The following is an 11,936-nucleotide window of genomic DNA, read 5'->3' on the forward strand; positions in this document are numbered from 1 at the left end:
TTCTTCCCGATACGCCAGAAAACAGCAAAATCAACAAAATCAGAAAAACAACGTGCTACGTTCCTTCCCGTACCAAATCCTGCACACACACCCCCAATTCTTGAGGACATTAGGTGTGAACTCCGAATTCATAGGCAGTGAAGGAGGAGGTGAGAGCTGTTTAATTTACTAGATTTTAATAAGGAAAGAGATTCTTGTCTGGCTGGAGATGGAAGTCAGTTGAGGTCGTGGTGACTTAGCAGAAACATTGGGGTTACCGGTGGCCCCCCACACCCCCATTCATCACTCCTGCCCCCCAGTGTGTTGTTTTTACCTGACCAACTGCAGCCACCCCCCCCCACCCCCCTACCCCCGCCTTCAGCGGGGCTATGTCCTGGTCTGTCTGCGGCCACTCACTGTGTAGCACGGGCTCTGCTCCCATGCCCTGAGCCCCGAGCGGCAGGAGAGCAGGGGCTCCTGGGGCTGCCTCTGAGGGTGGAGAAGCCGGCACTCCGTGGTCGTGGAAGGGGGCTTGCGACGCTCCCAGGCGGAAGCAGGAGGTGCTGAACGCCGTGGCCCGTGGACTAGCTACAGGTAAGGTCAGGAGAAAACACTGTAGACATCCACTCTGCGTAGACATGGTGGCTTTAGACCAGGGGCAGAGGCTCTGGCCAGCTCTTTCAGCGGAAACCAGGTTTCAAGACGCCTTTGGTGACAACTGTAATTTTCAAAACATGCCTCCTGCTGACGATGACACATGGGCTTGGGAACTGGTCAACAGTCACGGATGGAGGCGGCTTCCCACCTTCCAGCCGAGATCCCACTCAGGGGCAGCAGGGGGCGCCCTCGCGAGCCGGCGCCCGCCTTTCCTGGGGCTGAGGGACCGGATGCGGGGCCCTGAGGAACAGAGAGAGCAGAGCCCTGTTCCCACGCCTGCTTTGACCTCTGCCAGAGTCATCCAGGCCAGGGGTCAGCCCAGGCTTTCTGTAGAAGACCAGATAGAAAGCGGTTTGGCTCTACAGGCCACGCGGGCTCGGTTGCAGCGGCTCAGCCCTGCCGCATAGGCCTGAGACCGGCTCTGGAGGATACGGAAGCCATGAGTTGACCCTGATCCAGGAAAACTTCGAGAACAGACATTTTCATTCTCCCGCGTTAACAGTATTTATTCTTTGGTTTGCCTTTTTTCCTACGCGCTTTTTAAAACATCATTCTCAGGTGCCAGACAGGCAGGGGTTAGATTTGGATTAGTTCCCTGACCCCTGATGTGCAGAGGTGCTCATCGGTGCTTGGCAGCAATAAGAAGACTATATGTTTCCCTAGGGACTGGGCACGACCAGGACAGCCCGGATCCCGAAAGACATCTTTAGACCACAAATCCGGAGCTGGGCCCCTCATACATGGGGGCGCCTGGGTGGCTCAGTGGGTTAAGCCTCTGCCTTTGGTTCAGGGTCCTGGGATCGAGCCCCACATCGGGCTCTCTGCTCAGCAGGGAGGCTGCTTCCCCCTCTCTCTCTGCCTACCTGTGACCTCTCTCTCTGTGTCAAACAAATGAATAAGATCTAAAGACAAAACAAAACCAAAAAAAAAAAAAAACCCTCAAACACTGGGCACCTGATTGGCTCAGTTGGAAGAACATGCAACTCTTAGCCTTTGGGTCATGAATTCAAACCCTATGTCGGGCATAGAGATCAGACACACACACACACACACACACACACACACTCCAGCTAAGGAGAAGGAAAGCCTCAGGGGCCCATAAGCTGAGCATCCTGAAGCAGAGGTTACAAGGATTGGAGGGGGTTGGGGTGTTGGCTGGTGCCTTTCCCGGGGTGGGTACTTGGAGCAGATCATGAGAGAGTGAAGGCAGCTGGGCATAGGGCGGTACCAGAGAGAGAGAGAGAGAGACTGCTTCCCAGGGAGCATGCCCAGTAAAGAGAACCAGACACACCTGCCCCCTTCCTGCCTGCACTCACCTTCGTGTAGCTCGAGTTGAATGAAAGATTCATCTTGGGACTGAGGGAATTAGAGAGAGAGATGATTACCGCCTGGCTCCAGCCCCCACGCCCGCCCCCAGCTCATTAGCATGCTCGGTGTCAGCCTGCTGCAGATTTCCCATTTCTGAACCCGGTGGGGAAGGAGCCCAGACCCCAGCCAGGGGATGAGGGAGAACTGCAGAGGTGTGGGGTGGGTGTTAAGGGTTTCTACTCATTTCTAGAACAGTTTGTGAAGCACTAGATGTCCATGCCCAGCTCGAAGACGCATTATCTGCCTGGGGTAGCGTTCATTGCAGCCCCAAGTGGGGGAGGGGGGTGGGTGTGCAGGGTAAGGCAGCAAGGAAAACACTGGGCGGATGCTCACCAGATACTTCATTTCCCACCTTGGGCCAGTGAAGGTAGAGAAGGTTCCAGATCTAGAAGCCAGAGAACGGCAGTGCTAGGTGGGAGTTGCTGATCCAGGGGTCATACTCACTGTGCAAATTGGCAGTGGGGGCCCTTGGGGCAGAAGCCCACTAAGTAGTTAACACACATTGTCTTAGGGACATGGCGGTGTTTACAGAGGGGACCTGCTGGGCAAGAACAGCCAGAAAGACACATGACAAAGCTCACCAGGAGGGTCAAGCTCTCCACTTCACGGGGTGTATAAATCTCTCCCTTCCAGATTGCCCAAAGCACCTGCTTCCTAACCATGTGACTGAGAGGGGAGAGGCGACCTTGGAATATGTTGGGGTAGGTCCTGAACAAGGGGGCCGGAAGCGTTCCTAACACACTGCGTTTGGGCAGAATGATAGGATTGTAGATAGTCACATGCCATCTTGACTTAGCTCCAGAAGGTACAACTGAGGAAAGGCTCACCCCACAGCTTACTTTTCCTCCCCTAAAATCCCCCCAAACCAACTCAGCTGAGGCCTCAGAGCAATGCGCCTGGAGGCAAAGGAAAACAAAGCATGTGGACCTCAGAGCACAGGGACAAGGATGGGGGGAACCTGCCTCTTAATGGGGTAGGCAGAGCAAGCTTCAACGGCAGCACATGGGTGGGGGGGCGGTGGGAAAAGAGGAGACTGTAGATGAACAGTCTCCTGGGGGTCCGCCCCTAGGAGGGAGGGGTTTCCCCTTTCCATAAATGAGGAGAGTTCGGCAATTCACTCAAGGTCACACAGCTGATGCATTCTGAAGTCACGGGGATTAGAACCCCGGTAAGCCTGCTGCAAGAAGCTGCTCCCATCACTGGCTGAACCTTACAGGGAGGCCTGGGGAGGATGATGGAAGGATCTTCTGTTGGGAAGGCCCCCTGGGCCTCATCCAGAATATGCCTCCTTCCCCTGCCAGGGACCGCCCCTCTCCCAGCTTGATCTCCTATTGTTCCCTTTCTATCGGGGCCTCACCATCCTTGCAGAAACCTTGGTCATACCAAGGACAGTCCCGGGTCTGGAAAGCTGGCTTCACGTGGAGAAAGGAACATTCCTTCTTGTTGCAATCACCTGAAAAGTCCAGCATTTAAAAGCAGGCTCATCTTTAGTGCTCTTTCCATCCTCCCCAGACTGGACGGACCTTGCCCCTTGCACAGAAGCCACTTGCCTGCTGTCTGCTACCAGCCACAGAGAGGTTTTTCTGATCCTTCCAACAATCTAAGGAGGATGGATCCCAGTACTATGTACCCAGCAGGACTGGGGTAGGAATAAGCACACCTAGCAGTGTTGAGGCAGGGCCAGAGATCCCGAAGGAGGGGCTGGAACTGAAGGCATTTGGAGGCTACCAGAGAGGAAGGAACGAGAGGAGAGGTGGGGAGGGGAGACCCAGAGTAAGCAGCTAACCATCCAAGAAGACACATCGTGGAAACAATCTGATTAAACCCTCTTGCCTTCATCGCTAGGAGACCCACGGTGCTTCCAGAACCAGGGCACAGTCCTTTTTGGTGGAAATGCCAAGAAGAGCAGAGTCGTGCCTCCAAGGGGGCACTGGGATGATGCCAGACGCAGCACAGAGGGACACCTGTAGTTTCACGACATCTGCACTGTCATTGGTCTGTAGAGGGACCAGGACTCAGGTTCCCTAAAAGGAACCAGCCCTGTCGGACAGACCACTTGAAAGTTGCGGGAAGAACCCTCTTAGGTTCCTTTTAGGGGCCAGGAGCTTGGAAGGAGCCTTGGGGAAGCTTCGGCTCATTTTTCACTTCATTTGAGTAGAGAAGCGGTAAAGGCTTCCAATCTCATCCTCCCTAACAATCTACAACGTGGTGCTTCTCAGAACCAAAAGGAACTTCACGATGTTCACACCATTGGCTTTCACCTGGAGAAGAGGGCTACGGATGCCACAGAGCTTTAAACCACCATTCCTTCCAGGTCCTGCCGTCTCACGAATGAGGACACCGGGGCTCGGAGAGGGGAAATGCCGTGGCCACGATCACCAGCCTTCCTTGCACTGACGATGGGTTTCCGTGCTGGTCGTCTGTGTGCAGCCCTTGGCAGAGCGCAGACTCCTGGCTCCGGCCTCCAGAGGAATGGAAGTGACATACCCCCTCCTCGACCCCCTCCAGGGCTGGTGAGCATTTGACAGGTCAGGCGGTGGGAAATCACCCGCACAGGGCTCCCTTTCTGCCCCTGCCTGGATGCACGTCGCCGCGCACCCCTGACGGCCAGCAGGTGGCACCCAGACCCCACCCTCCACGCTGCCTTCCCCAGCCAGCAGCTGTGCCCAAAGACCCTGGCCCCTTTCATCCTGTGCTCCTGAGAGCTAGAGCTCTAAGGCTCTAAACAAATCAACTTCCTTGCAGGAAGAAGCAGAATCCCTTTGAGGGGCTATTAGAGATATTCATTTACTCTAAGAGCAGAAACAGAGTAAACAACCGTCAATGATTTACAAGGATGCCCCTCACCGTGAGAGGTATTGGGGGGCAGAAGGGAACCTGGTCCTATCCCTGTGCCCGTCCACAGCACAGCATCCAAGTCCCAAAAGAAAACAGAACCAAGTTTTCCTGAAGGAATGAATAAATGGCATTTTTTAAATGAAAGAGGTTTAGGCGGTGACCAAGGGGAGCGGGGCTCCAGGTAAACTTTGTCCTTCCTTTCAAAGAACACACGTGGGCAGCTGAACCCCAGCTCTGAGCGCACGGGCCATGGACTTCTGGCCTGGGAGGGGCTCTTCAAGGATGCTTTGCCATCTTCCCACATACCCGAGACTCCCCCTACAACGCTGGGGGGAGGGGGAGACCCACTGGCACTAATGAGGGACAGCGACCCCTGCAGCTGTCTCAGTCAGAGAGGTCCCTGGAGACTGGGCCAGCTCTCCCCTCCCCGGTCACTCTTTTGGAACACAGTCTGAAAAGCGCTAGGCTACATAATCCCTAGGGCTCCTTCCAGCTCCGGAAAGAACGGAGCGGTAGAATGGTATTGGGAAGATATTTTATGAGATCTAAAACACATTCACAGACCCTTCTTAAGGGAGAGAACACGTGGCTGTGGCTCCCCCCTCTGCAGCCCCGTGGATGACAAAAGGTGGTCCTGAGGCCAGACCTGACCACACAAGGTAAGTGGAGAGGTTAGGGCGTCTGAGCCTCACGACTGTCTGCTTAGTTACCTCGCACTGCCCCTAAGAGAGGCTCGTTTTCTACTCACGGAAACGATGTCAAGTTTCCTTCTAAAATAAGACTTAATAAGTAAGACAGTGGAGAGAGCAGACAATGATACCGGCCAGCAGAACAGGTGCTCTGTGTGTTGGACAAGCACTGGGAAAGTGGCTTCCAAATGCTTGTTTGGGGCTCCCTGGCCCAGACCCACCCCGGGACAGAGAGATCGCCCTTTCAAGACTTGTTTCCGGACAGTCAGTCCGGGTATGTGATTAGCCAGGACCGTCCGGGGAACTATTCAGCCCCTGATTCCAGCCACACCCTCCCCTTCCCTCAGAGGGACCCGTGTGTGCCTTCGGGGCAGCAAAACAGGGACCCCCTGGGGTGCCTGGGTGGCTCAGTGGTTTAAAGCCTCTGCCTTCGGCTCAGGTCATGATCTCAGGGTTCTGGGATCGAGCCCCACATCAGGCTCTCTGCTCAGCGGGGAGCCTGCTTCCTCCTCTCTCTCTGCCTGCCTCTCTGCCTACTTGTGATCTCTGTCTGTCAAGTAAAAAAAAAAAAAAAATCCTTAAAAAAAACAACAACCAGAGGCCCCTGTACCTAGGGGGCTGGAGAAGCAGCACCCGAGGCTCAGAGAGGCATGCACGGCCTCCTCTACGTGCCCCTCTCAAAACTTCTGTCCCTCTCACAGTCCACCCTGCCAACCTCCCGGGCAAGGCCTGGAGCCACGGCGGGACATTACCGAACTTGGAGTAGAAGTAGCACTCGGGCATCCTGGTGACATCGTACTGGTGCAGGAAACCGCACTGGTCGCCCTTCTTACACAGGCCGCGAAGCCAGTGTTTGCACACCACCATCTTCTCCCCCTGGTTGTGCCGGAACGGGCAGAGCTTCCCTGGGGACACCAGAGCACCCGGCGTGGACCCGGCTCAGCCCAGGAAGGAATTCCCCCAGGAGAGGCTAGGGCTCAGATCCCCCATGCCCCCTCCCTCCCTCCCAACCCCCGACCCCCCCCCCTGCCCCGGGAGCTAGAATCAGGGGCCAGAGGCAACATGAAGGAGGTGTAGTAATCCGGACAGGCTGTTCGCACGACCACCCCTCTGCTCAAACCCTCTGCTCTGCCGGACCTGCCTAACCCTTCTCAAACCCCAGGCGCCCCCTCTCCTCCAGGCTCATGGCGGGGGACCCCTACCAGAGAGCAGAGCCGTGGTTCTGGGGGCAGCACGGTCTGGGGGCATCCAGTGCTCCCGAAGGGCCGGTTAAAATCAGGTCCTAAAACCTCCCACAAAGGTTACATTTCCTGAGTGCAGAGACCTAAGGTGCTAACCAACAAGCCAGCTTTGTAATAACATAGAAGGAAGTGGATATGGTCGAGGTAACTCTTTGTTCTTCTTCCTGGGGTATTAGCATCAGCAGGAAGGACACCCCAGTTCTAAGTTCCTGAGCAGGGCCGGGCTCGTGCTTGGCTGACTGTCTGATAGAAGGGGAGGGAAACCGGGAAGGGCTTCTTTGTAAATTTCCCTCCCACCACCCGGTCCGGAACTTGCTCTGGTGTGACCTCCGGCCAGGGCAGTGGTGTTTCTCTGCAAGAGGGTGTCACTATGAACCACTGCTTTAGAGACAGGACCCGAGACGCCATCTCAGTGCTGAGCCTCAAGTGAGCAATGCTGGTCCCCCCCCCCCCCACACTCTATCATCCAGGGCTGACAAGACAAAGGAGGTTCGAGGTGTGTGGCAATTACGCCCTAGAGCACCCCCCCCACCCCATCTGGGCCCCTCCCAGCCTTCTGGCTTCCCAAGAACAGGACTGCTTGGATCCAAAAAACTGGTCCTGAACTCATTCACATTCGCAGGGTTACTGAACCTGAATCTATAGGGGGACTGGGAACCCCCAGATTGGAGGCAAGGCTTTTAGGGGCAACTGTATATTTCTATAGGAAGAAGCCATGAGTGGTTCGTGAGCCAGAGGTTGGGAACCCCTGGTTGGAGTCAGGTCGCCTGTATTAGGGGAGAGGGGCTTGCTTGATCCAAGTTGGGGTGGGGGAGAAACAGGGGACATTTATGGGTAGCATTTCAGAGACGGAAAGACAGAGCTGTCTTAGGACATAAAGACTACATAGAAGAGCTGACCAGGCCCCATGTTGATTCAGAGGATGAGAAGTTGGGGGGACTGGGGAGAAGCGTGCAGCTTTCCTGGCGGGGAGGAAACTCGAGACCCCCGGGTCCTCCTGGGAACACACAGGCTGAAACTCTGGAAACACTCCCACCCCCAGCAAGGCAGAAAGAAGGGACTGTCCCCTTCCGGGTAGCCCTGGGTACCCTAATCAATGCTGCTGGGCCAGGGAAATCCTTCGCAGGGAGGGGAGGACTGAGGGCTTCCTGAGGGACGTACCCGCTCTCCTGCCCTTTGCCTCCTTATAAGACAAATTTGACTCCATTCCAACCTCCCCTCCCCAGGTGCAGATTTGACACCTTATTCCAGGCCCAGGGGAACCCACCACAGTATAGACTGGTCTAGACCCCGTCCCCCGCCAGGTTCTCCTGCTGACCCACCTTTGTCACAGAGCCCTTTAGCGAAGAAGTTGCACACAGCCGAGCCCGATTCTAGAAGGGGAAGAAGGAAGGTAGCTTCTTCAGTGGCTGCAGCTGCCAGAGCGGCTTTTCCTTCTCAGGAAGTGCCCCCCCCCCCAGTTTCCCTGACGCTTGAGCCTGGGGGCCCCCAGGCTCCTGGTTTTTTGGCTGCTGGCTTTCAGAACCAGCCTCCAGACCTCAACACCTAACCCCCCAACTCTGAAACAGAGGAGAGGGAGGGCCACAGGGGAGCTCAGGGGGCCCGTGTGGACATTCCGGGCTTCTCACAATTCACCTTCTGGGTGTCTCTGCTTTCCCAGTCTGGGAAATGGACTGCCTGGAAGTCAGCCCCATTTTCCTAGAGTCCTGGAGAAGATGTAAGAGGGGGGACCTGAGCCCCTAAGAAGGGAGGGACTGAGCTGGGACTCGCAGATGGTCGGTCCCAGCCCCCCCACCCAACTCAGTCTCCCTGGTGAGCCAAGCAGAGAGGCCTCCAGAGAGGGCTGGGAGAGGGGCCATGGCTCGATTCCTCCAGAGAGACGGCCGACACCCTGGCCTCACTCACTGTCCATCCCCTGGAAAGGCAGGAGGCCAGTGCCCTTCTGCGTCTCTACATCCTTCTCGAAGGTGAAGGTCAACTGCTCCAGCCCAGCAATGACCTCTTGCATCTTCGCGTCTCCTGCCGGGGCTGCTAAAACCTGCTTCAGCCCCTGCAGGTGGACCCTATATAGCTCATGGGAGGCCCTTAAGGGGCCCGGGTCTGACGCTGCGTCCCTCATCCCTGGGTGCCAGCAGCCAGGAGATGGTCACGTGTCTCTCTCCCCACAAATGTCTCACCACGCCCACCTGACGCAGGTGCAGACACCCTGGGGCCTCACGCTCCCCCCCAGGGCCCCACGCCCCCACACCCGCTCCCCATGCACCCTGCTGGGGAAGAATTAGCCAAGCCCCTCCCCACACTGCTCATCTCTCTGCGGTGTCCTCAGACAGACACACAACATACGCGCAGACATGACCACACCTGTGCTCACTCTTTAACCACAAAGACAAAGCCACAGGTCAGCTTTGGGAAGAATTCCACCAACCGACCGCAGTGAGGCTGCTCCCATTCCCAGGAGCTTGGGGGCCAAAGGGTGGACGTGGGGGGGGTGCCGCGGGGCAGGGGTGCCTCCCTCCAATCAGGTCCCAGCCAACCCCTCCCTCTGGGACAGCTGACACCCCTTTTCTGGCCTGAGTGACAAGCCCTGAGTGAGCTCTTCATGGGAGAGGGAAAAAAAGAACGAAATCCAGAGGAATCGGAAACAGTCGGATGAATAGCGCTTTGTTCACGCGCACACAACCGCGAGCTCGGAGCTCGGCTGGGGGGTGGAACCAACCAGAGGCCTCGGCCTCCCCGCCAGGATGCCACAGGCCACCCGAGCGCCTCCCACCCCTGAGAAAGTGCTTTGTAAACGAAATCCCCATGCAAATGTTGTTTTATTATTATTAGGCCACCCCTGCACCCGGGGCTGGGGGACATCTGAAAGGGCTTTCTGTGGAGCCCTTTAGGGCTCTAACTAGGTCAGGCGCCCCCCCCACCCCCCTGCCCCGCCCCTCCGCCTGGGCCCCTGCACTGCCTTCCCTCCCACTGGAGCTGCTGTTTTCCCAGTCGCACTGGAACCCACGGAACCCAACGCCCTCCTTCCCGGACGGAACGGAGACGTGGGCAGCACCCTACAGGCCCGAGCTGGCCTGCAAGAAGGAGCCTGCCAGCTTTTGTTTTCCCAGGGCTCCCGCTCTCCTTGTTCTTTTGAACTCGGGATCCGAAAAGAAAATAGCTGGAGAGAGAGACACCTGGAGCCGAGGCGGGGCAGGGGAGGGGTGGGGAGGGCATCCCAGAGTTTGCAGAAGCCCAGGCCTCCCTCCAACTTCAATCCCCGGGAGGGTGGGTGCTGAGCAGCGGGCTGGGGGAGGCTGGGTCACAGGGGCCCCTGGGGGTAGACGCCCTAGTCCTGTGCATCGATTAGGAGTCCCAGAAACCCATTTGTCGGTCAACATACCAACCAGGCCGGCCCGGGAGGCCAACGAGGACATCCAGCTTTAGCTGGTGAGGCCAAGGGCACTCACTTGGGAAGACGGTGACGAGGGAATTCAGATCCGGGTCTCTGCATGATTTCCTTCCATGAACATCCAGACGGCATCTGGGTACTGGGGGTTGGGACTGTCTTCCTGCCCTCAGGGACCTCCCAGTCAAGTGCGGAGTCCACGATGGTCCAGGGGAACGAGAGGGGATCACAGAGGGATAAATGCTAAAAGGGGGGGGGCGCTAAGCAGGGGCAGGGAGGGGCACAGAGGAATGTTCCAGAAGGGAGACCAGCCACGTGAAAGCACAGGGCATGGGGTGACATGGCAGGGGGTGCGTGGTGGTCAAGGTTCAGTCAGACCCTCTGGCAGAGGGTGTGAGTGACAAGATTGGAGAAAGCAGGGACTTGAAACTCGAGTGTCTCTTGGGGCTTGGTTTTCTCTCATGACATCAGCCGAGCGCCCCCAGAGGGGCTGGGAGAGCCCCACGCGGCCCCCCGAAGACTAGACCGAGGATGAAAGACAGGGCAGGCCGCTATGTAAAGGAGGATAAAAATAGTAATTCGAGCCCCGGAGATGTCCCCGCTCTCTGGTGGTCGGAAGGGGTTCTCTGGCAGGAGCCAAGCGTGGAGGAGACCCCAGGGCAGACTCCCTCCATCCACCACCAGCCTCCCCCCTTCTTGGGGTCAAGGTCCCGCCCTCCATCTGGACTCCCTGTGGCACCCCAGGGGGTGCACTGATGATGCTGTGAAGACGAAGATGGGTCCCCCCCACCCCTCTCCACCGTGCGCCATCTTCGACTTGGCATGAGAATGACAACACCTGGCATTCATGGCTTTTGCTTCCCCAAAATGCCTTCTGGGGCGGGTTGAATTGTCTCCCCCCAAAAGGTAGACCAGGTCCTAACCCCTGGTCCCTGTGAATGTGACCTGATTTAGAAATTGGATCTTTGCAGCTGGATCCCAAACAAGATCAGCCTGCAGTTAGGGTCCTCACAGGAGAGGAGAGGGGGTTGGGGACACGCAGAGAGGGCAGAGAGGCGGGATTTGGGTGGCTGCCATGGGGCACCGAGGTTGGCCAGTCACCCCCAGAGGCCCAGACGGAGGCGGGGGACAATTCTCCCTCCGAGGCTCCCGAAGGAGGCTGCCCTGCCCACACCGCCTTCTCGGACTGGGAGAGTGCGTGTCCGTTGTCTCAAGGCGCCATCTCTGTGGTGATTTGCTATGGCGGCCCCAGTGGACTCGTACGTCCTCCCACGTGGACATTCAGCTGCCGGGGCCCTCCCTCCTGTCACAGATGAGCAAAGGAACACACGCGGAAGTAGGTCACTGCCAAGGTTCCACAGCTGTCCGGTGTCGACAGGGGAGGTCTGGGTCTCCCACCCCATAAGTCCTTTCCTCCTCTTCTTGTCAGGCCAGGGAGGCGGGTTGCCCCCCATGTACACAACCCCCTCAAGGCTTCCCAAGTGGACCAGCACCCCCATTGTACGAAGAGAAAACACAAGCCCCAGGCCAGAGAATCCCTGGTGATGCCCCGGAGAAGGGGCTGCAGTGGGGAGCTGAGTCCCCCAGTTTGGGGGGGGGGCTCTCGGAACTCCTAGTTCTCTCTCTGTGCCCTGAAGCGTATCCCCAGCACCTGTGTTTTCATCGATTCATTCAGTCATGGCCGCGAAGTGGTCGTGCATTGCTCTGCAAACAGTGGAGTTAATTTTTTTCCCTTAATATATGAGAGAGAGAGAGAGCATGAGAGGGAAGAGGTCAGAG

General features: G+C 57.2%; 1 protein-coding gene across 2 annotated transcripts; it reads right to left on the reverse strand.

The window, feature by feature from the left end:
• Positions 1–477: 477 nt before the first annotated feature.
• On the reverse strand, positions 478–8,867 carry CPSF4L (cleavage and polyadenylation specific factor 4 like). Of its 2 annotated transcripts, XM_082707666.1 has the most exons (7): positions 8,678–8,867; positions 8,095–8,145; positions 6,284–6,436; positions 3,362–3,457; positions 2,338–2,389; positions 1,953–1,992; positions 478–567 (listed from the first exon to the last, which is right to left on the reverse strand). In XM_082707666.1, the coding sequence occupies exons 1-5, from the start codon at positions 8,778–8,780 to the stop codon at positions 2,346–2,348; spliced, it is 447 nt and encodes a 148-aa protein (XP_082563792.1). In that variant the 5' UTR covers positions 8,781–8,867; the 3' UTR covers positions 478–567; positions 1,953–1,992; positions 2,338–2,345. The 2 variants fall into 2 exon arrangements, with proteins under 2 accessions (XP_082563792.1, XP_082563793.1); XM_082707667.1 differs by lacking the exon at positions 3,362–3,457.
• Positions 8,868–11,936: the final 3,069 nt, after the last annotated feature.

The sequence above is a fragment of the Mustela nivalis genome (genome assembly GCF_964662115.1).
Source record: "Mustela nivalis genome assembly, chromosome: 17".
Lineage (NCBI taxonomy): Eukaryota > Metazoa > Chordata > Mammalia > Carnivora > Mustelidae > Mustela > Mustela nivalis.